This window comes from Tarenaya hassleriana, unplaced genomic scaffold (assembly GCF_000463585.1).
Source record: "Tarenaya hassleriana unplaced genomic scaffold, ASM46358v1 Cleome1, whole genome shotgun sequence".
In the NCBI taxonomy this organism is placed as follows: Eukaryota; Viridiplantae; Streptophyta; class Magnoliopsida; order Brassicales; family Cleomaceae; genus Tarenaya; species Tarenaya hassleriana.
The window spans coordinates 2,823,313-2,847,145 of NW_010960187.1; the positions used below are offsets into that span (position 1 = coordinate 2,823,313).

At 34.9% G+C, this 23,833-nt stretch overlaps 5 protein-coding genes across 5 annotated transcripts; 2 read left to right on the top strand and 3 right to left on the bottom strand.

Moving 5' to 3' along the window:
- Positions 1-4,069: 4,069 nt before the first annotated feature.
- LOC104807051 (protein PHLOEM PROTEIN 2-LIKE A10-like) lies at positions 4,070-5,903 on the bottom strand. Its single transcript, XM_010532166.2, has 2 exons — positions 5,835-5,903; positions 4,070-5,616 (listed from the first exon to the last, which is right to left on the bottom strand). The coding sequence occupies exon 2, from the start codon at positions 5,553-5,555 to the stop codon at positions 4,359-4,361; it is 1,197 nt and encodes a 398-aa protein (XP_010530468.1). The 5' UTR covers positions 5,556-5,616; positions 5,835-5,903; the 3' UTR covers positions 4,070-4,358.
- A 2,431-nt stretch (positions 5,904-8,334) lies between these two features.
- LOC104807058 lies at positions 8,335-10,655 on the bottom strand. The gene is made up of 3 exons (XM_010532170.1): positions 9,916-10,655; positions 9,332-9,519; positions 8,335-9,204 (listed from the first exon to the last, which is right to left on the bottom strand). Exons 1-3 carry the CDS (start codon positions 10,556-10,558, stop codon positions 8,623-8,625), a joined length of 1,413 nt encoding a protein of 470 aa, XP_010530472.1. The 5' UTR covers positions 10,559-10,655; the 3' UTR covers positions 8,335-8,622.
- Positions 10,656-11,279: 624 nt separating this feature from the next.
- On the bottom strand, positions 11,280-13,150 carry LOC104807059 (lecithin-cholesterol acyltransferase-like 1). The gene is made up of 3 exons (XM_010532174.1): positions 12,720-13,150; positions 12,212-12,307; positions 11,280-12,103 (listed from the first exon to the last, which is right to left on the bottom strand). The coding sequence occupies exons 1-3, from the start codon at positions 13,094-13,096 to the stop codon at positions 11,290-11,292; spliced, it is 1,287 nt and encodes a 428-aa protein (XP_010530476.1). The 5' UTR covers positions 13,097-13,150; the 3' UTR covers positions 11,280-11,289.
- Positions 13,151-15,133: 1,983 nt separating this feature from the next.
- LOC104807068 (U-box domain-containing protein 4-like) lies at positions 15,134-17,196 on the top strand. The gene is made up of 2 exons (XM_010532184.2): positions 15,134-16,239; positions 16,799-17,196. The coding sequence occupies exons 1-2, from the start codon at positions 15,259-15,261 to the stop codon at positions 16,874-16,876; spliced, it is 1,059 nt and encodes a 352-aa protein (XP_010530486.1). The 5' UTR covers positions 15,134-15,258; the 3' UTR covers positions 16,877-17,196.
- A 4,738-nt stretch (positions 17,197-21,934) lies between these two features.
- On the top strand, positions 21,935-23,541 carry LOC104824580 (transcription factor bHLH83-like). Its single transcript, XM_010556679.1, has 4 exons — positions 21,935-22,414; positions 22,515-22,646; positions 23,169-23,300; positions 23,397-23,541. Exons 1-4 carry the CDS (start codon positions 21,935-21,937, stop codon positions 23,496-23,498), a joined length of 846 nt encoding a protein of 281 aa, XP_010554981.1. The 3' UTR covers positions 23,499-23,541.
- The last annotated feature ends 292 nt before the right edge of the window (positions 23,542-23,833 follow it).

A 23,833-nucleotide genomic window follows, 5' to 3' on the forward strand; every position in this document is an offset into this window, starting at 1 on the left:
TAATAAAATTTGAGTCAAAATTTGAATTGAAGATCTATATAATATATAGTGATAATCATAGTAATCAAATCAAACTCAATTCATCTCAGGTGGTGCCCATGTCGTCGTATTTCAGAACCAAGGGAAATAAAAAAAATACATTATATCATATACATATATATAGACAGGAAAGTATTCTTCTTAGCTCACCAGCCTTCAGCTCATATATTATATGGTTCCCCTTATAGAAGAAATTAAAACGGAAAGTAAAAATATGAGATTTTAAATATATAATTTTGGATCACCGGAAAAATCGAGATTCAGTCATCAAGAAACGATCCAGAGTTCTTCTTGAAGGCCTTACCTTTGTTCTTCCTCCTCCTGGCGGCGGTCTCGTAGCGCATCAACGGAACGACGTCGTCTGCGTCGTCTCCGTCGTCGTCCTCGTGGGTACTGATCCTAATGCAGGAGAGCCTCTCCAGCGACGCGAAGAACGCCGCCGCGAATCCGTTCACCACCCACGCCCCCACTCCGTCGACCAGCCTCCCTCCTCCGCCGCGGTGGCTCCTTTCTCCGGCGGATCTCTGCCTCGCCGGCTCCGTCGTCGTGCCTCCGCAGCCGATTCCGAAGAAGCTCGAACAGCTCGACGATGATGAGGCCGTGGATGCCGCCGCCATGGAACCCAACGTGTGTTCTTGTTCTTGTTCTTGTTCTTGTTCTTGATCTTCTTGTTTTTTTTTTTTTTCCCTTGAGAGAGAGAGAGGAAGCTTGAAAGTGTTCAAGATGTATGTATCATGGTGACATCTCGCTGCTTTTATGAGTGTGTTTTTTTTTTGTTTTTTTGTTCTAAATACACACATACGTACGCAAGAGCATGTGTGATGTAATCATGTAAAGCTATAATGGTCGGACATAATTACGGTTTTGTCCTTTGCCTATTCTTATAGAAATTAGGATGATAAATCTGCCATTACTAAAAGGGTTCAAACTTTCACTACCATTGTTAGAAACCTATGATGTTTTCCTTTTTTGCCCTTCCTTTTTTTTATATTAAAAAAGGCACTTTTGGTAAATGATATTTAAACAATTTTATTTTTCCACTTCTACCGTATTACATTTCTTCTTCTTTTTTTAAAGGTATTTGTATTTAAAGAGAAACATGTACACGATATAGTTATGCTGCTTATGCATGTGTATATAACAGAGCATTCGATTATAAGAGAATATCCCGAAAAATTGGCTTTCTTCTAACAGAGCATTCGATTTTTACTATAAAAATTTTTGTTTTTAAAAAATTAGCGTTTTTTCTTCTTTTTTTTCAATTATTTGTGTATCTTATTCCAATTAGTTTTATATTGTACTAATTTATTAAATTATCTGTTTTTCTTTATATTCATTTTGATTGATTTTGTTTTGCATATTTCAAAGGAACTAAATATATAAGTGCCGATCTCGAAAAAAATATATGTTCTTTTTTTACATCTTGAAACTATATTTTTCCAAATTCTCAATATAATATTATTTTTACATGTACCGTAACAGCGCCTGTTTTATGATATATATATATAGATATATATAGGATACCAAAGTATATAATACGTACAGAATATATGGGATATGTAGGATACAAAAGAATACAATTATACGAGTAAACACATGCAAATCAATGTTTATATTATAAAGAAAATAACAAATAAACTATGATGGGAACAATGATGCGACCTATAATGTGGGGTTGTGTCTCATAATACTATATATATATATTTTTACTTTATTTATTTATTTACATTATTTGGATTGACAAATCATTTTATATATGTTATATAATCTAATAACATACGAAAATATTTTTTTTTTACAAGATGGGCATGCAAGGTTTCATGATGCTTTCCAATATACATAGATAGGTTCATGATGCTTGCAATATATATGTTGTAGTAACGAATCTTTTTTTATATTATAAATATCCGAATGAATAATATGAGCTCAATTATAGTAATATAGAAGAAATTACGAAAAAAGAGTTTTTTGGCTATGTTTTTATTACAATTATTGGTAAAAAAATGTTTTGAATAATGATGAGAAATCATTTGTCAAATTCAAAGAATCAATGACAGATTAATGGTATCAATGAAAATTTTCCTTTATTGGAAAATATATGTTGATTAATTACCAGAAATCAAAGGCCGGCGAATAACAAAATAACAGGAAAAAAATCATTTTATGATTTATCTCTAAAAACAATATCTAAAATAAATTGTAATCCGATAGAAATGGACGAGAATTAATGGAGTACAGATTTTTCAAATCTCAAATAGTTTATTTAAGCACAGTTTACTTGAATAAATTAATTATAATCATCCACTAGATTGATTTCAATGAATTCATTGATTAATTAGTTGCACAACTTAAATTTATTACCAAAAATACATATTTATCCTGCCAATTTATTTGCTGTAATCCCACACGCAATCCCCAAAGACAAACAAGAACAAGAAGCAAAGAAACTATGCCGAAGACAAGAACTCTTATTGTCGCAACCCTTGTTCTAAGCTTCTTGGTTATTGCTTCGGCCGCAAGACCGGAGGCCGTCGAATCCGTCGCAAATATTTTTTTTCGGGTTCCGGTTTTTCTTATTGATCGTATCGCTTTTGATAATGTTTAAAAAAACAAATTAAGATTAATTCTAAATTCGTACAGAATAATCCACCCATTGTCTAAGTGATGAAAATTGATATTAATTTCAAGATTGCTCGTGGTTCAATTTTGTGATCATTTTATGTGCCGTAATCTTGTACAACAATTGAAACAAATATGGAAAATTTTATTCTAAAGTCGTATAGCTATTGACGATTTAATTTTTGAATTTAATTTGGTATATATAATGAAGGGAATGGATGTGGAAGAAAGGTGTGAAGGAATTGGCAAGGAGGAGTGTCTGATGAAGAAAACATTGGCAGCTCATTTGGATTATATCTACACTCAAGGACACCCACCAAAATCAAGCCCTAATTAACTAATTAATTAATTAGTCCCTAATGATTTCTGTATGCATTTGGTATTTTATGTCTCATGTTCTAATTATCAAACTCTATGTTACATGCATTTGCTAAGGATATACTCCATCCGTTTCAAAATATTTATAGTTTTAGATTATTTTTCATGTTTCAAAATATTTGTCATTCTACATTTTCAAGACATTTTTTTACAATAGTGTACAATTTTATCCCTATTAAATTCTAATAAATTATTAATGATAACATTGTTTTTATCATTAAATAAAGGTATATGTGACTTTTTCTATCTTTTTTTAAAAAATGTGAAATAACCTACAACCACAATTATTTTGAAACGAATGGAGTAATAACAATGATGTGAAACCAATGGGATAAAAATATCGAGTTAGTTTTTTTTCTTTAACATTTTATTTTTGTCTTCGCTGTAGAAAAGTAAAAATAATAATTCTAAATCATTTTTTTAAAATTTATCTAGTTTAGTACATTTCTTGAAAATTTGGTGTTAATTACAAAAACCTCTCTTCAATGAAGAGTATTTAACTAAATTGAAACAAATTTCCTAAGAACCTATCACACCCTATTATTTTGCTAAAAAAATTCGAATCATAAGAGCATATTGTTAGCATATATGCTTTTAATAATAATCTTATAATTTTATTTAATAAACTTATTTTTTTTGTGTTTTTTTAATACGGTATTCTATGCCAAAAATACGCATATATGTGTATATATAACATAAATTCATGGTTGTTACTTTTAATTTTGTGAAAATATGAATAAGTTATATTTGGTATGATAATTCTGTTTAAAATATTAATTTCTAAATATAATTGGATTTTAGCTATGAAATGGTAAAAAAATAAGAATAAACAGTTCCTAATCCTATAGATCACGAATCTGCGGCCATGACAGTTTTTAATTATGAAGTGAGACCACCAGTGATAAAAGTGTGGATTAAAATAATATTATCAATTAGTGGGAATAATTATATTACCAAGTTGGGGAAATGAATAATTAATTATGCGGAATAATATACTGTGGGATGCAAGAGCAAAGATGGGCAAACAGGAGAATCAGAGATTATTAGATATCACTTATGGAATGTTTTACAGACAGAACCTGAGATTATTCATTGTAATGGCCAGTTGTGTAGAGAGTTACCAAGAACAGCCAAAAAAAATCCCATTTTTTAAATTGAAATAATTCATGTATTTGAATATATGTATGCCCACATTTCTTGATTTTTTGTTTATATATATACAAATGTTTTATTACATACAAGATCCAGATCCTGCAACAAAATCAAAACATGAAGCATGTGGTAGATACCTCTGTAATGATGCAAGAATCCTTGAGTTGAGCTTAAGCTGCCATTAGAACCCTTTTGGTGTTGAAAACGTGAAGGTACAGTGCAATGAAAATGGTGACGATGACCGAAGACTTTGCATTGACAAAGGCAATAACTTGACGTCCCCTGTCCATAATCTCATCCCCTAGAGCTCGGGAACTTCTTCTGAAACATTCAAAGAGCTTTGATAACAAGAACTCAACCATCGATCTTACTGTTTCAAACGTTACCCTTCCCGTCAAATCGAACACAAACTTCCTGTTTCTTGGCTCGGCCATTGTGGTCTTGACAGAATCTAACCATCCCCCATTTTCGTTGTGCTTCCGTGGCGAAAGTTTTGTTCTTTCCTCCATGATTTCGCTTGAAGAGTTGGAACTTGGATTCGTCAAGACAGTATGAGATGTCTTCACAAGAGTTTCAACAGCTCCATTGCAGACAGAGACAAGAATCTCCCTCATATCATCTCTATGCTTCGGATTTGTCAGTCCAACAAAGATCTCATCGTATGTGTTGATATGCATCGTCTTGTCAAGGTAAATCCCTACCGATGTGCTCACAAACTTTTCGATACATTCTGCCATGAGCTCCTTAGATTTCTCGTTGTAAAGGGCATTAACCCACCAGGGCACATCAGAGGAACTCATATCATATTGCTTCCCGTTCTCCTCAATCGATCCACTGTCTGAGTAAAACCCAGAAACCAAATTCCTAGCAAAGCTACCAACAACAGCGGAAACAAATCCGCTTCCAGCGGGTGAAAACATTCGGTCCACCACTCTATCAGTAAAATTTGAATCCGAGGGCCCATTTCCTGATTCTTTCTGATCTTCAGATCCATAGCTATAACCTCTAAGAACCCCTAAGGTGAAGCCCTCGGAAACACTGGCTAAAGACTGCACAAACTCCTCAGCTCGAGCAATTTTCGAAATCTGCTTCAAACTGTTGGGAATCTCGTCTGAATCTGATTGAAGGAACTCCTTCAGATCTCTGGATACAGCATTTACAGTCTCTGAAGAATCATACACTAATTCAGCCACAGAAAACATAGCTCCCAAGAGCTTCATCAACCTCTTCCTCTTCCTCGAAACTGAAGGTAAATGGTAAATCCTGTAAACCCCATAACCAGAGACACCGCAAACAGCTAGAAGAACAAGCCATTTCCTTCTTCTCTTCGAAAAGCTCAAAGCTTTATCAACCAATTGAACATCCATGGAAATTAGGAAGTCCAAAACAAGAAACCCAACGAGCAGAATCGTGAGATAGAGAATCAAACTGCAAAAATGGTCAGAACCGGATTTCAAAAACTCGAAATTTAGGGTTTCGATTGTACGATTCGACGGGTCCTATACTGGGCTTAGGACGCGCGAAGATCAGATCAACGGGTAATGGATTTTATCGGAGATTTTGTGCGTATGAAATCGATAGAAGCAGGAGAATAAAAAATCAATAATTTTTAGGAAATTTGAAGAAACCAGGGAGAGAATACGAACCTGCGATTGGAGCTGCAAGTTGGGAAGAAGACAAAATCTGTTTTTCGGTTGATATAAAGAAATGGTAATGGCGGATTTTGATTGGTTCAAGGAGGTATGGATGTGAAATGATGACATGGCAGTCCCAAAACGTCGTCGTTTCATTTGAATGAGAAGTAAAGACGAATCATGTTCTTATGGGAAAATGACATTTTCCTACACCAACTTTGCAAAATGTGATATTTTCCTACACGAATTTTTAATTTGACAAAAAACTACACCAAATTATCAAATGTGTCAAATTGATACACGAACTATCCAATTTAACTGCAATTTCCTACACAATCCGAAAACGGTGTTAAGTGTTCGTTAACCGCTGACGTGGCACGCCACGTGGCGGCTGACGTGGCACGCCACATAGATTTTTCGCCACATCAGCATGCCACGTCATATTTTTTAAAAAATTCCAAAAAATATGAAAAAAAATCGATTTTTTTTTTAATTTAAAATAAAATAAATAAATAGCAATATATATATACATGCATTTATACAAATATATATGCATATACATACATACAAGTATATTTATATATACACACATACATATATATATAAATACATATACATGTATATGAATACATATTTATTATATATACACATATACACATGCATATATATAAATATATACATACATACAAAATAAAAAAATATACAAGTATATATATATAGGAGTATATATATTTATATTTGTATTTGTACATAGATATGAATATATATATATACATGTATATGTATTTATATATGTATGTGTATATATATAAATATACTTGTATATATGTATATGCATATATATTTGTATAAATGCATGTATATATGTGTATATTTTTATTTGATATATATAGAAATATATAAATAGAAGTATTTATGTTTATATTTGTATTTGTATGTGGATATGAATATATATATATATGTGTGATTTTTTTTTTTTGTATGTATGTATGTATGTATATGCATATGTATATATACATATATATGTGTTTATATATGTATATGTATATATAAATATATTTGTTTGTATGTATATGTATATATATATTTGTATAGATGTTTGTATATATATGTGTATGTTTTTTATTTTGTATATATATTTATATTTTTATTTGTATATAGATATGAATATATATGTATATTTTTTTTTGCTGTTTATTTATTTTATTTTAAATTTAAAAAAAAAATCAATTTTTTTTTATATTTTTTCGGAATTTTTTTAAAAATATGACGTGGCATGCTGATGTGGCAAAAAATCTATGTGGCGTGCCACGTCAGCCGCCACGTGGCGTGCCACGTCAGCGGTTAACGGACACTTAACACCGTTTTCGGATTGTGTAGGAAATTGCAGTTAAATTGGGTAGTTCGTGTATCAATTTGGCACATTTGATAATTTGGTGTAGTTTTTTGTCAAATTAAAAATTCGTGTAGGAAAAGGTCACATTTTGTAAAGTTGGTGTAGGAAAATGTCATTTTCTCTATTCTTAGTGATTGACCAATGAAAGAGAAAATGTCGTCGTTTTAGTGATTTGTGTCATATAATTCATATTAATATGATTGATAAATATGAATTCATAAATAATAAAGTAAAAATTAAATGTTAGGCATTATTAAATCTGTTAGAGGTTAAACCACTACCAGATCTACGGCATTGAAATCGTTTAATATAAAAAATATTTGTTTCATATAACACATTTTTATAATGAAATTTATAGGTTTTTGTTTCCCTTATTTAGTGTTTAACATATTTGAAACATGGTCAAATCAAATGCCCACCTTTTTAGTAATCTTGTTAAAAAAAACTCTAAATTATTAGACTTATTAAAAAATCTTATATTTTAAACTCATAAAAAAAACTATTAATTTCTATTTTTTAGATGCTCTCACGTAAACATTTCAAAGGAAAACAATCTTTTATTACATATTTTATATCTAATACAAATAAATCAATAAACACACCTAATTAAAAAAGATGCATTTTTCATTGATAAAAACATTTAAAAATAATTTAAATTATAAATTTTGAAATTAAATAAACATACAAAAGAAATTGATTTAAGAGTATTGAAATATACATTTTTTTTTCTAAAAAATGATATAATCTCCGAGATAGAATTTTTGCCATTCAATATTTATGTAAGTAAATAATAATATTTGATGATGTATTTTAAATGAGTTAAAGATGAAGATTTTTTTTTTTATATTTCTAATAAAAGTTTTAGATTTAATATGACTAAGTCTAGAGTTTAAAATGTGTTTTTCGTATAAGTGTGATAGTTAGTTTAGAGTTTTGAATAAGATAACTCAAAATTTTGTTCAAATAAATTTCCCATTTTAAAAACTTAAAACTTTTTTTTTTATAATCCAAAAATTTATAGAACTTTCTAAATCGACTCTTCAAATGGAATTTAAAACGTATTTTCGTTATATTCGATCAAATCATGTTTCTGTGCATATTTCCAAATATATTCAATTAGACCAAAAAGTATGAATCTTTTTTTTTTCATTCTTTCTCCTGAGAATGAAGAACAAGACAACTTTGTATCACATTGCTCCCAATAAACAATAAAAACTCACCAAAACTTCCATTCACACTTTCAACACTCACCAAGCATCCTTTAGGTATGTACAAAGGTTGCTAAATAGACACTGTCTTCAGCCAAAACCCCGTATCGATGCTTCTGATCTCCCGAACAAGACCAGAGTAACATCCTTTGCTCGTCGTGTTAGAATTCAGAACCCAGATGGAATGACCTCGGTACTATCCCGAGGCTTTTAAGCTGTTTTCCCGTTCTGTATCTTTCGAGATCATCTTACATTTTAGAGCCAGGCTACTGATATCGTCATCCCCTTCAAGATCGCTAAAAGACACCTCTTCTTCGTTCACCGTGAACATGGAAGCCCTAATGGTTCCACCATAAGTGGAATCTTCCTCTTCGGGCCAGTCATCATCATCATCATCATTGTCGTCATCATAGCCTGCATAAGCCAGTGGCCAGGCTTTGGGTGATTGGCCGAAGGTTATATCCCTTTTGTCAGTCTTATGGACTGGTTCTTCCTCTATTACAGCCTTGTCTATAAATGCTGCTGCTTCCGTGTTTTCAGACATGTATTTAACTGTCTCGTGATCATGCTGTGACATGATGGAGGGTGGTTCAAAGGCATATATTCTAGGAGACAGAAACTCGGGAGGAGCGTAGTAGTTGGATGAGGATGGAATAGGGTCTTCAACTCGTGTGTCTCCACTCTCTTTTACAGAAGAAACGCTTCTCCCAAACCAGTCGGTTTCAGAGTTCGTTTGTTTCTGAAGCTCCTTCATCCATAACGCTCTCGCCTCCATCACCTGCAAGCACCCATTTTAATCAATCTTTTAGACCAACTTGTTTCATCGACAAACCGATTCTTTAGCATCAGCCTAAAAAGTTGCAGAAGATAATGGGATTAAAGAAGAATAAGAACCAGAAGCTTACCTGTGGAGAAGACAAAATCTCTGCATCATACTTATTTAGTCTTGAATGCAGGAGAACGAAATAGACTTTCCAGAAGTAGCCTACACTCATATGGCATGGGCAAAGTTCTATTCTGAGGGCAGCTAATCTCGGAGCAAGACACTCGATAGCTAGAGCATGCCCTCTTTGAGCATCAGACATGAAGAAATCTACAATCAAGAAAATGAAAAACCAAACTTTAATGCAGCCCAAGTTAGGAAGATCTAAACAAGTTCTCTAGAACTAGAGCTTTGGAGGGATGATCCAACAAAACAACATTCTCGTATTCAACCAAGTTCCCAAACCCTTGTTCATATTGTACCTAGACAATGGCATAGATTCAAATTAGGCCCAAGACTTGCAAGTAGCAAAGGGTCAAGACATGAAACTAAGATTGAGAAAAACCGAACATCTTGGACAGCATAACCTGGATGTGTAATTGCAGGATCACCATTTTCGAGACACGAGCATGCTGATTCATCCCAAAGAGAATGGATAAAGGCGATAACTTGAAAATCAGATGAGCAGAACCCAATACAGCGGTTATTGTATTCTGAATCACATACCATCGAGATCTTCATCTGGGTCGAGAGGAAAATCCAACCAAGTTTCTGGGTGCATTGCAATGTTCCTCGCGAATGCAAGCACTTCATCTGTAACACCAACCGCATCGATCTCCTCTTCCTCTTCCTCTGTCTCTGTCTCCTCCTCCACTTCTTCAAATTCATCGTCCTTCTCTCGATCCTCTTTTCCTTCCGACCTGAAAGGATGATTATCCGAAACCATCTCCCTTGTCTCCGTGTCCAATCTCCCAACCCTACCTCCAATCGCCGAATCGCTCTCCATTCTCGAATCAGACCGATCCGAAGGTTGGGATCGATTGAAGCCCGAATCCGACAGATTGAAAGACGATCCTCCTCCTGCACGAACAACAACATCAGGAGGCGGCGCGAGAAAATTCGCCACGCCCCGCCATTGCCGCGTGAGGGTCTGTCCGAGTTCCGTCAGGTCATCCTTCACCCCATGCGCCCGAGCCTCCTCCTCCGGTGAAGACGCCATTAAATTCGCGTTTCCCAGAGCATCTCCTCGTCTTGGCGTTGAAGATTGCGTGTTGTCGGATACGACGTCGTTTTCGAGGTTGTCGTCTTCCTCATCGTCTTCTTCATCGAGACGAAGCGAGTTCGCCAAGGATCGAGCTAACCATGACATCGCTGGAGAAGGTGAAGAAAACGATTGACGAAAGAACACACAAAAAAAAAAGTTGAAGGCTTGCAAATGGCGCTCTCTGCGTTGGTTGGGAGGGAGGAACAATCAGGTGCGGGGATGACCACGGTACAGAGTAAGTATTTTAATATTTCTTTTTTTTTTGGGTAAAGTTTGGTCCGGTGGGATTCATAAATTTGTAGATTTCAAACCTAAAACATACAAATACATAGATTTTAAATATTTTTAAAACATTCTTCACGTACCCTGTTAAATTAGTAAAATCATATAAATTTTTGAATATTTCTAATTTTTATGTATATAAAAGTTTGAATATATATATTTTTAATTAAACTGAAATAGTATGGAAAAATTAGAAAAATATTTTATTTTATTTTATTGTAAACTTGATTCTATAGATTTTTCGGGAATTTTAGAAAAATATTCCGGAAAGTTTAAAAAGACATTTTTCAACAAAAATTTATGTTTATATAAATTTTGAATAGATTTTTTTATTTAACTCATATGGTAGGTAAAACAAGTGAGAAAAATATCTAACATTTAAATATTTTTCATATTTTAATAACTTTAATTTTTAGGAAATTTTAGAAAAAAAATAAAAATTCTAGAAAAACACTTTTTCTAACTTTTTTATGTAAATATAAATTTTGAGTATATATATTTGTATTATTAACATACTATGGTATGTAAAAAACAATTAGAAAAATATTCAAAATTTATACATATTCTTTTAATTCTGATTCCATAGAATTGACATTGAGAATCTCTTTAACAATCTCCTCAATTGCAACGTCATCTTTAAGAATGGAGGTATGGGAAACATCATTAATCTGGACTGTCTTCAAGCTCTGGTCCTTGTCGTGAACCCATATCGTTTCAAGAGCCGACAAGCTCGCCAAGTTCACAGTTCCGTCACCGTCTCCGTATACAATCTCCGGTTGCTCATCGAACCCTCCTTCTCCGTACACCAAAACCTCCGGCGTATCCACGTTCCGACCGTACATGCAAGTCACCGGAACATGCGGGGCCCGCAACTCTTCCGTTAATGGCAAAACCCTAGTCTTGTACGGACCCACGTTATCGAACCCTATGTCTTCAAGGAACCGAACCATGTCGTAGGCTGTGTAGTTAGTACGAGGAGTAACGACAAGGGGATTGGTTAGGTCGTGGAATATTTTGGGGGATGGGAGGAGCCACTGGTTACTCTCCGAGCTCCTTTGACTTGGTCGGACGAGTAAAGGGTTAGCCAGAGGGAGGCCGAGGGTGTTTCCCGAGGCGAAAGTCTTCATCTGCTCGATCGTTCCGCCCCACGGGGCAGCGAGAGCGATGAAGTGCTTGATGTATTTGTCTCGCCAGGAATTAGGGTTTCGGTTGAGAAGCTGGAGGACGAAAAGCCCTCCGAGGCTATGGGAAATAAGGATAACGGGTTTCTCGTCGTTTTCTCGGCTCGTCTTTTCTATCAAGTCTTTAAGGTCTTGTAAGAATTGTGAGCCAATTTTCGACGGATGGCCTTCCGCTGCTAGGCCATACCTGTTGGAATTATGAAAGAGTTTGAACTTAGTATACGTTACTATACTTTTCTATATTATAAGTGATAATATTTTATATATATCGTATATATTCTAATTAATAATATACCTGAAGTCGTAAGGTGCTCCGACGATATTCTTGTCGTTGATGTACCCGACTTTCTCTAGTGCTTTCACTAGAGGTGACATGTAGGATGCGAGCTTTCTACAATGTGGCAAAGTTTGCGTGATTAGAACTCTCTCATTAACATCATCATGACTCCCGACTTTGATTAGCTTATATACAAATGGACCGACCGAAGATGAAAACGTTACCATAAAGATCAAACTTCACTTACAGACAGTTGTACAAAAATCATGTCCTAGTGATCCGTGTAATCAAGAAATATGCTCAAACTTAGCTGAATTAAGGATTGAAATTAACTAATCTCACACAAAAAATGGATCGATAGGAGATGACAACCATATAATAAGATCGAATTATGCCCGAGTTCAGAAAGAATCGCAATTTTTATATAGTACCGTACGTAAAATTTTAGACGAGAAAATGTATATATTGAAATACAGAATCGTGCCGAAATACTAATCTAAATGATCGTAATAATGTTCAGATTTACTTGAGGTAAGGATTGAGGTAAAGCATGGACTTGGTGGATCCGAAATCGAGGACCCGGGTCAGAACGCCAGGGGCATTTCGGTAATCATCAAGATCGCGGTCGTAGAACAGCATCATACGGTCGTTGAAGCACCTCGTGAACGGGTCCAAGACCACGGTGGGGTCGAACCAGAGCCTGAACCAGTCGTCTCTTCCGTACAGAAACCGGCTGCACCATAGGCTCGACGGATTGTATTCCCGGTTCAGCCGCGCCTCGAGCTGGTTCCCGCCGTTTCCAGGGACCAGGATCACAGGGTGGAGATTACTCGCTGATCGACACGTGGATAGCATCGTCGCCGTCGATAAAGCCAGAGCCATCATCGTTACGATTCTTGTCATTTGAGTAATGTGAAGCGTTGGTGAGTGTGGAGGAAGTGGATAGAGTTTCGTTGTTGTTCGGTTCCTGTGATTTGTGAAATGTCAAGAAAGAGTCTGTGTCTGAAAACGTGTGGTGCCGAATTAGACACGTGGCTCACTTTTCTCCATCGTAGTGAAGCCTCTGAATCTTGTGGAGGCTTTACTTTATACGTTCTTTTTTTTTGTGATTAAACTGGTTCTATGCCGGATAAAATTAAGCCGATCTGAATTGCTCGGACATCCAAAATTTTTTCTGAAACGAGTTTGAGACGATTGGCTGTCGGGTTTGGATACTTGATTCATTTGTCCACCATAGTTTATAAAAAATTATATCTAAGTTCAATAAGAAGATAGAACCGTATAAAAAGATTAAAAAAATATATATAAATGATAAGATATATGGTAACCTAGAAATATCCTATATTCTTTATCTATATAAAATAAAAATTTAAAAACTTTTATAAATATATATACAGATAAGATTTGTATTAAAGATGTCTAATATAACCTAGTAAGGAGTGGCCAAGTGGTCGATTTGATGGTACAAAATATCTGAAGATCGAACGTTCGATTTTCTTAGTGGGGAAAAGAGTGATGTAATTTTTGAATCAATTAAAGCTTATATACAAAGTTTGATCCCGTATCGGAGATTTAACTTAGTCAACGTACTCAAATGATAGTAGATAGGGGTTTTCCGATATAAAAAAATATGTATAATATATTCAAATATGTTATGAAAATATATTATGGAAGAGAATTTATCATAGATTTGAAATGAGGTGTGGTGACGTATTTGGTAGGTGGGTATGCCCAAAATGTTCTCCATTAGAGAATCCATCGTGGTGAAAAACTTTACCAAAAAAAAATATCATGGATTTGTGGGTAAAATGTATAATAGTACAGTAATTGTAAAAAAGAACCGTTACAAAGAAAAAACAAAGAAAGACAAAGCACGTGGAGGAAAATGACAACAATAATGAGAGGAGAAATAATGAAAGGGCAAGGGATAATTTATCGGTACAGTAAAACTATAAGTTTTAACTGTTCAATCCCAAAATGTGAGTGGACGAGACGTAGGTAGTAGAGACATAAAAACTCTAATTTTACAACTGATTTGGATAATTACCGTGATCAATTAGTAACTTTTTTTTAAATCCAAATTCTAAGATCGAATATTCCGTACGTACCGTCGAACCCAAACTCATCCATTTACCGGTACAACTGTAGACGATGGTTCGATGTAAGACGGTTTAGGCTTTGCCCGTGGCTCCATCCCCACGTGGTTGTCCCTTTTTGTCCTTTTATTCTCTAATTAATTTATTAATTACTTAATTATAACTTCGGTACGACGTTATTATCGAAAATACTCCTAGTCAGTTATCCCCCTTAGTTCTCGTACTTTGTACTTTGCCGACATAGCTCCTATGTCATAAGTCTGTCGGAAAATGTCTATGATCGGAAATTCGTTATTCGTTAATGCAAAAAGGGGCTGTTATTTCAGATTTGAACATTAGTTCCTGAGCTTAGACATATCGAATAAATCAAATAAATTTCCAGTTAATTTAGAGAAAAAAACATGGATCGAGACAGTTATTAAATTTTCGATATCAAATGGAGACGACTCGGCCTACATCTCTAAATGGCTTAAATTTATGAACTGTTTTTGTTTGATTCTTAAACAATTTTGCCTGATATTATGGCTGTACGCTTTAATATTTTATATGATAATTTTATTTTTTAATACATTTTCTTTATTTTTTTTCTTTTGTGATGAGTTAGTAAATCACAATCAGATTTTTGAAAATTAGAGAGAGAGAGAGATGCGACAGATGAACTTCGAAAGAATTTTTTTTTTTTATCAAAGGTGCGAACCTCCAAAAACACGCGTTAAAAGCGACCTTTCGCATGTGCGAAAACTCGGATTTGGTAGTACGGTCAAAACCACATGCCACGTGTCATCTTCTCCGCTCTTTCCTTCTTCCAGGTGTTACTTCCCTTTCCCTTATATCTCTTCCTTCTTCCCCCCTTCCCTTCCCTTCCCTTGACGCTTTTCTCTTGTCACTCCCCCCCCCAAAGCAAACCCTAAAAATTCGAGGCCGATTCGATTCTGATGCGGTGAAGACGACGGAGCGAGATTCGATCTCATGGAGAGGGAGAATCACGCAGGTTTCACCTACATGGGAAGGAGCTTTAGCAATTTGAGTGTCAACGATGATTCCTCTGCTTTCAGCGACTGTAACAGCGACAGATCCGGTGAGTTCCCCACGGCTTCCTCCGAGAGCCGCCGTCTCCTCCTCGCCTGCGCTTCTGAGAACTCCGACGATATGATCCGTCAGCTCGTCGCGCATCTCGAGTCCTGTTCCATCGAGGAGCAGAAACAGGCGGCGATGGAGATCAGGCTCTTGGCGAAGAACAAATCCGAGAATCGGATCAAAATAGCTAAAGCTGGTGCGATTAAGCCGCTGATTGCTCTGATCTCGTCCACGGATACTCAGCTCCAGGAGTACGGTGTCACGGCGATTCTGAATCTCTCTCTCTGCGACGAGAACAAGGAGTTGATCGCTTCGTCGGGGGCGATGAAGCCGTTGGTGAGGGCTTTGAAGACGGGGACATCGACGACAAAGGAGAACGCAGCTTGCGCTCTTCTCCGGCTGTCGCAGGTTGAGGAGAACAAGGTGGCTATCGGGAGATCGGGGGCGATTCCTATGCTGGTGAACCTTCTAGAAATCGGAGGATTCAGGGGGAAGAAAGACGCATCGACAGCGTTGTACTCGTTGTGCTCGGTGAGGGAGAACAAGATCAGGGCCGTGCAATCGGGGATCATGAAACCGCTGGTGGAATTGATGGCGGATTTCGGGTCAAACATGGTGGACAAGTCGGCGTTCGTGCTGAGCTTGCTGATGTCGGTGCCGGAGGCGAAGCCGGCGCTGGTGGAGGAAGGTGGAGTCCCAGTGCTGGTGGAGATCGTGGAGGCCGGGACGCAGAGACAGAAAGAGATCGCCGTCTCGATCCTTCTTCAGCTCTGCGAAGATAGCATCGTTTATCGCACGATGGTGGCTCGTGAAGGTGCGATTCCTCCGCTCGTTGCTCTGTCACAGTCCGGTACGAGTCGCGCCAAGCAAAAGGTATCTCTCTTTCTCTCTCTGCGCCATTACTGGTTGGTGATCCGGCGGCTGATCTGTGATGGCAATTTCGAAATTAGTGCCGTTTTCTTTGGCTGATCTTTTTTGGTACAAGGGAGTGAACACAAATTTGCCACGTCAGCATCTTCACTAAACCCGTCTCCCACGTAAACCATATGGGGTTGGGCTCTTAATATATTTCCTGTTCTTTCTTGTTTCTCACTTTAAAAAAGCTCACATAATTGTGTTAGTTGCTCACGAAACATTTTTTTAATTTGTTTTTTGGAGAATCTTGATTTCAATTATAAGTTTTGGATGCAAACGAACGAAATTGTTTTAAAATTGTATTTTTTTATTTCCTAAAACTAGCGTAGTATGGAGATTTTTACCGATTTTTTTTGCTTTTGCATCATTCTTTTTTTCTCTCTCATTTGGAAATCAATCAAAGATGAAATGAGTGGGGAGAGATGGATTCGTGTTGGATTTGTGTTTTATGAATTTGGAAGTTTGTGGGATGAAGCATGTGGGTTTGAAAAAATAAAAAATGTTGTTTTTGGGACAGGCGGAGACGTTGATAGAGCTTCTAAGGCAACCAAGATCCAACAATGGCGCTGCCAGATCCTCAGAGTTGTCATCTTAGCTTTTTTCTTTTTTGTAGGATTTTCTGTCCCCATCCTCCCACATGCCTTTGTGTCCTGTTCCCTCCGGCCCAATCATACTCTTCTCCACACACAGCCAAAAAAAAAAACTATACTTTTTTTTTCTTCACGACTCTGAGATGAAAAAAAAAATGTAAATATCTTTCTGATGCACACACCCTTTTGTCACTTGTCTTGTTTCCTTTATATTTGGGGGTAGTTTTTTTAATTTTAGTTTTTATATTTTAGATTTGGGTTGGCTGCCAAAACTACTTAATTTGGTGTTTGTCTTGTTGCCTGACAAACGAGAAGAGTGTTGAAAGTTCTTCGTGCATTAGTTATAACTTTGAGTTCTCTGGTAGGGATAGTGGATTAGTCTAAAAGAAATTAATAAATTATCCCAAATAATTTGTGTGTATATTTTTAACTAATTTATTTGAAAAAAATCCATAATACATATTTCATTAGAACTACTGTGAAAAAGGTATATCAATTAGGCACAATCCATCCGAAAAGAGCATCGGAATTTGGAAGCCTAACGGTTAGTGGAAGTCGTTACTGTTGGAACACTTTTTTTTTATTCTTTTTCCTTTTTGCTTTTGGAAAAGAAAAAAGGGTTAATTATTGCATATAGTAGTTTTTTTCTTCTTTCGGCTTTGTCCCTTTTTTCTGTTGTTTTGGTTGGAATCAATAATGTATAGGACAAACAAATTTCGGAATCTTACTCTATTGAATAGATATTAATTATTATCTAGCCAAATTCGATAAGATGTAAAATTTAAGGTAAACCAAACAAATAGATAAAAATGTGAATCAAAATTAAATTAAAAATCATATAAATATTTTCAAATTTTGTTAAAAGTTATAAAAATAGATATAATATGATATTTCTTCTCTTCAAGAATAACCACGAAGACATCGTGTCTCATTCAACGCGAGAGCGACTTCACCAGAAGAAAACGTACCCGAATTTTATTCCAATGCAGACCGTCCGATCATCTTTTTGTCAATTCTTGTTGCCACGTGGCGCACGATCCGTACTCCCCCGTTCCCAGTGGGCTCAAGATGGGGCTCTGGGTTTTGACGATGGTTGATAGATAATATAATATATAACAAATAGACAAATATTACAATTCTAATTCGTTCGCTTATTCATTGCTTAAGGGATCATTATATCTATCTATATATATATATATATATATATATATATGTCTTTGATAATACTTTGATTGGTGAACCATAAAGCAAGATAGAAATATTCCTACCTTACCCAATAAAATTCCCTTATTTAAATTTTTTGGAGAATGATATAGTCTTTTGGTCAATCCTAATGAATAGACATTCCAAATTTAATAAAATAAAAGAGGGAAAAAAAAGGAATAAGGGCTCGTATATATTGAGGATGTTGGTTTAATTTAATCTGCATATAAGAATTATCTAAAATAAAAGAGAGAGAGAAAAATAAGGGCTTATATATAGAAGGTCTTCTATTCAGTATTTTAAAAAAATATTTATTGTTTTAATTCTAAAATATAGGATACAATCATACAGATTAAGTTCAATAAGAACCAAAGGAAATATGATGAAAATTGGCCTCAAAGTATAGAGACGAACATCTGTAAATTAGAAGCTTTCAAGCCCAAATACAATATCTAATTTCTCAGCCCATCAACGACCCAAACCTAATATTTATATTTTTAAATATATATATATACACTCTAATAACAAGATAAAGCGAACAAATCTATTAAAAATCTTAATTTCTAAAAAAAACACATAGATTAAAACTTGAATTTTAATAACAAATCTCAATAAACATCATTTTACTAGTATCACCCAAAACATCTGCACTTTTATCAATTTATCGGCTTTAACTTAATTTTAAATATATGTATGATATTAGTTTATTATTATAGTAATATTTTTACTCGAATTGAAATAAATAAAACAATACATGTAGCAGAGTTTTTTTAACATATTTAACCGAGATGAAGATTGTTTGTATTTACAGATAATTGAACTGTTTTGAGTGGACGTTTTAAGAAAGTTGTCGTTTTTTGAAAGTGAATTAAAAAAAGAAAATGATTACGAAAAGTCAATTTACCTCTTTAGAACTTATTATTTTACTTCCACTTAGCTTACAAAATTCAAATTTACGATACAATGACTGCTCAACAATTTCCATTTATCTTTATTAATAAACTGTAAGACAAATGATTACATAATTATATATATATACACTAAATAATTCAATATATCATTGTAATTTTAAGTAACCAAATTTCCAAATAAAAGCAAAACCAATGCAATATAATATATTATCTTTGATGCCAAGATAATTCATGTACTTTGGGCAAACGTCTGAATTATAGAAATGGTTTTGTAATTTCATAACATAATTTATGGTCTAGAAAACTAGGGCATATACATGATCTACTTTTAGTAGGGGCCGGGAACTTATTAACATAAGATTAAGAAATGTTTAATATCCTTTAATAAAAAAAAAGAAATGTTTAATCCAACAATATCAATATAATAGGGGGACACGTGGATGGAGATGGGTGGACCAAAGCCATATAATTAAACCGGTGTTTAAGGATATAACCTATATTATACTCCATTGGTTGTTATGTCCTAATTGTATATATTTCCTTTGAGTCAATTTTCATGATTGTAAAGTTAGAAAAACCTTTGTCTAATTGGATGGTAATCGCATCCTTAATATCAATTTGGTTCTTTTCTTTGGTCAACGAATACTAACAACATTTCTTGGGTAGTTATTATTATTATTATTATTATTATGAAATTTTATGGGTATGTGCGAAAGTACACTAATAAGATCTTCACTTTTATTTTCACAATGGTTGCATGCTTTTATTAATTCCCATAAAATTAATGCGAATATTTTTAATACATTTCTAATGACCCTTTTCATTAAAAAAAACAATCAACTTCTATTAAACTATACCTACTGCACCATACTAAACCGAAATTAAACTGAACTAATCAACCTTTATGCTTTATATTCGATGTTAATGTAAATGTAAATTGGGAACAAAAAAAAACCCTAAATAATCCAAAAGAAAGAAAGAAACTAATTGGAGTGATGTCGGCCGGCCGGCGTTTGGAATAATATCGGATTTTGTGTCTCCAAAAAGTACAAAAATGTTCCCAAAGTCTTAAGATTTTATTCCCTAAGATAAGGTTTTTGTCTTTCCTTCGAACATCGAAGGGCCATCGTGCTTTGGCCGGTTTAATTAGTCTCTCCCATGAGGGTCTTCTTCTTCAATTGTTTTTTTTTTTAAATTTAGTTTCTAAAAGAGAATATAAAATAAAACGCGTGCGAGAGAATCGGCGGAAACTTGGGGGGAATCTGAGTTCATGGCTTTTTTTTTTAAGAACGGAGGACTCCTATCTGCTACCTTTCGGACGCGCTGACTATGTAAACTTCCGGCCCGCGAGCAGCCTTTGTATATGGATCATATAAACCCAGAAATTACCTCCCTCCCCACCAGACAGGAATCAAACACTCAATTTCAAGGTGGAGTTACCTCATACTCCAAACTTGACCACTCGTCCACGATCTGTTGGGGTATGAGTTCATGGCTTAGTTCCTCTCCTCCATCAAAATGTGTTACAGTTCTCTCTCTACCTGTTTATGATCTTGTCTTCTGTGATATCTGGAATCTTCTAACATTTTATTTGTTGTTTCAAAACAATAAATAAATAAAATAACGTAACCACGCGCAAATGGTACGGTGCATGATCAATGATGAATCAAGTCTTCGTGGCATATGTGAACCCTTCGTGCAATATAAAACAGCGTAATCATATATTCGAAAATATATCACGGTTACAAAAATATTAATCGAAAAGATAGATGAAGATACTGAAATACATCAATTGCAAAAAAAATGAATATATTTATATTATAGTATTAGAAACTCGCATTTAAAGATTAATGGATTATCCCTTAGTGTGAATGCTCTGGTCCCATTCTGCTACAGCATTGTTATTTCGTGTTCATGAACTGACCTTTTCTGTGTCGATGAATGGTTAGAGATTAGATCACAGAGCTTAAAGACAGCTAAATTTAGTTCATAAACAGTTAAGATAAAGCTTGAAATTCGATGAAATGAGCTGAGAGAAGTTTCAAGTGTTCATACAAAATACGACAAACTAGACTACCAAGTTCAACCGGTGAAATAGAGACGTAAAGCGTTTGTCCACCCCAAATTTGGAAAGAGAACGTAAAATCCAATATGGTTGTCTCTCGTCCCGTGAATGTTGTAACAATTATATTCGAGATATAGTGTGAGTTGTGTTTCTCTTTAGATAAAAAAAAAAGGTTCATGACTTCCATCGTGCAGTATAAGAATATATATATAAATCCAATTTAGTTAAGTTCGGTTGTATTAAAACAAACATATAATTGCTTTTGTGAATCCATAAATAACCGAATAAAAAAATTTACTCAGTACACAATGTTAATTAAGGTTTTGACATTGAAGACATAAAAATAACGGGTTCGTCGGTTACCTTGTCGGGAATATAAAAAAAAAAAAGTTCATCTCCCACGATGTGATTGTTCCTCCTAACGGTATTTTCTTTATTCACCAAACAAATGAGAGAATTTCAAATATTCCTCACGCTTCGATTAACAGATTAATTAGCAATATCCTAATCATTGGTCCTATAGAGTATAATTAATTATACATTCGTAAAAAATCTTGCATTCATTAGAAAGCGTCCAAAATTATTTAATTGGATTGTATTTGTTTACTATATCATTGGCACGGAATGCGCCTCCTCTGAGTTGTAATGAGGCTGGTTTTGGGCCCCACAGCTGACCTCTGCGATTATATGAATAATTTTCATTAGAACTCGATTTGGGTATTTGATTATTATAGTTCCAAGTCAATAACTTTACTCGATGTGGTTCCGTATATATACACACGTTGGTACGTACTGTACTTGCTCCACACATCAACTCCTTCCAAAACCCTAAAATCTAGATATATTCACATATTCGTATATATCTTTGATATTCTGCGAAAACGATGGATTCTTTTGCGGTGTCGGAGTTTCTCGATCATTCTTTGTTTCAAGGCGGTGGCAATGACGGGTTTTCGCCTTATTCCGAGGCGGAAACCGGAACGGCGAAACCCCCCCACGAGGAGAATCTTCTTTGTTCCCTTCATCATAACCCTAAAACCGACTTGAACCCTATTTCTCAGCGATGTAGCCATTACAGTGTCAATACGGCCGATCCTTCCGCATCGTTCCATGACGTTTCCAAGTGTTTTCTCTCGGGTTTCGATCAAATTCACGGTCAGAACAGCGTTTTCTTTCCCACGGGCATTGCTAATCCTCACGATGTTGATGCAATGTGTTCCCATGTTGGTGGAGCTGTTGATATGTGTAACGGTCTTGCCTTAGAGAAGGAAATGCCGGTGAAGAGGAAGTTTTACGTGCACGAGAAGAACGTCCTCGATCCATCTGAAAACGTCACCAGGAATAGAATCCGAGTCACGAGAGACGTATGTTTTAAAAACCAATCGAAACAGATATCAACGATTTGGTAACATTTTGAAAATCAGATTCTTGTTTTTGGCTCTTTACTATAAAAAAAAATTGCAGGTTGGATCAGAGGGACAAAGCTCGAGCAGTTACAGCTCCGAGGAAGAACACTTCGGTCAAGAAACGAAACCATGTTTGGCTACGAGAGCGGCGAGAGGCAGTGCCACCGATCCACAAAGCCTATATGCGAGGGTAATACATAATAATAAACCACCAAAAATAATAATAACAATAATAATAATAATAACTAATGTTTAATCTGTAAAAGGAACAAAAGAATTCTCTCCTAATGGGCCGAAAAATTAATTATTGGAACTCTAAATGATAAATCGAAGGAAAGAGGATTTATATTTAGAATTCTATTTGATTTTTTAAAAAATTTTTGTTTGACTAATACAAATGAGAAGAGGAGATACCTGTAGTACCATTAATTCAGCAATTCAAACACAATTTTTTAATAGTATATTTTAATATCTAGATTTTTCTATCATAATATCTATATTTTCATTATAATTATAAAGATGTTATTAGTTATTACTATTATTATTCTTGCAAAACTTGTACAAAGTGTATCGTAAATTAATTTTGGGTCTGGTTCAAATTATCAGATCATTGATTCAAACATAAATTTGGTCAAAAAATGAATTTGATCCAAAATACGAAAATCAAGTTTGGTTTTAACGCAGTCTCCTGAATCCATTCCATAACCAGCAGAAACGAAGAGAGAGGATCAACGAAAGGCTGAGGATATTGCAGAGCCTTGTCCCCAACGGAAACAAGGTCGATATCAGCACGATGCTCGAAGAAGCCGTCCACTACGTGAAATTCTTACAGCTTCAGATAAAAGTACGCACGTGTATATATACACACACACACACATGCATATATACATATATATGATCGATTCTTCATCCAAATAAATATGTGTTTTGATGCATGCAGCTCCTGAGCTCGGATGACCTGTGGATGTATGCTCCTCTTGCTTACAATGGATTCGATATGGGTCTCCACATGAAGATCTTTTCTCAGTTCATGCGAAAATAAGGAGAATGGAATTTTCTCACCCATTTTCCCTTTTGTATTTTCCGGGAAAATAATTCTCAGGAAGTAACAACATATATAGATATTCCAAGTAATGCTGCAAAAGACTACGAAAACAAATAAGAACGTAATTATTGTCACTAATTACCCAAGAAATGTGCTTTCTTTTTCTGCATTGTTACATGTATATACATATAATATATTACCATCTTCGAGAGTATTATGAGATGGACAGTGGTTTCATGTTTTTTTAACTTAAAATACTTAATCTCAAATATTATATATACATCACTTCGATTAGGAAAATACAAATTATATATATTTTGTCTGTCAATACA

Excerpts from the sequence above, each read along its gene's own strand:
- LOC104807058 (XM_010532170.1), bottom strand. The coding sequence starts at position 10,558 with ATGTCATGGTTAGCTCGATCCTTGGCGAACTCGCTTCGTCTCGATGAA. Across the intron at positions 9,520-9,915 it reads CCCAGATGAAGATCTCGATG|ATTTCTTCATGTCTGATGCT; the intron begins GTATGTGATTCA and ends TCTTGATTGTAG. Across the intron at positions 9,205-9,331 it reads AGATTTTGTCTTCTCCACAG|GTGATGGAGGCGAGAGCGTT; the intron begins GTAAGCTTCTGG and ends GGGTGCTTGCAG.
- LOC104824580 (XM_010556679.1), top strand. The coding sequence starts at position 21,935 with ATGGATTCTTTTGCGGTGTCGGAGTTTCTCGATCATTCTTTGTTTCAA. Across the intron at positions 22,415-22,514 it reads GAATCCGAGTCACGAGAGAC|GTTGGATCAGAGGGACAAAG; the intron begins GTATGTTTTAAA and ends AAAAAATTGCAG. Across the intron at positions 22,647-23,168 it reads CACAAAGCCTATATGCGAGG|AAACGAAGAGAGAGGATCAA; the intron begins GTAATACATAAT and ends CATAACCAGCAG.
- LOC104807059 (XM_010532174.1), bottom strand. The coding sequence starts at position 13,096 with ATGACAAGAATCGTAACGATGATGGCTCTGGCTTTATCGACGGCGACG. Across the intron at positions 12,308-12,719 it reads TACCTCAATCCTTACCTCAA|AAAGCTCGCATCCTACATGT; the intron begins GTAAATCTGAAC and ends GCCACATTGTAG. Across the intron at positions 12,104-12,211 it reads GGAGCACCTTACGACTTCAG|GTATGGCCTAGCAGCGGAAG; the intron begins GTATATTATTAA and ends TAATTCCAACAG.
- LOC104807068 (XM_010532184.2), top strand. The coding sequence starts at position 15,259 with ATGGAGAGGGAGAATCACGCAGGTTTCACCTACATGGGAAGGAGCTTT. Across the intron at positions 16,240-16,798 it reads CGAGTCGCGCCAAGCAAAAG|GCGGAGACGTTGATAGAGCT; the intron begins GTATCTCTCTTT and ends TTTTTGGGACAG.
- LOC104807051 (XM_010532166.2), bottom strand. The coding sequence starts at position 5,555 with ATGGATGTTCAATTGGTTGATAAAGCTTTGAGCTTTTCGAAGAGAAGA.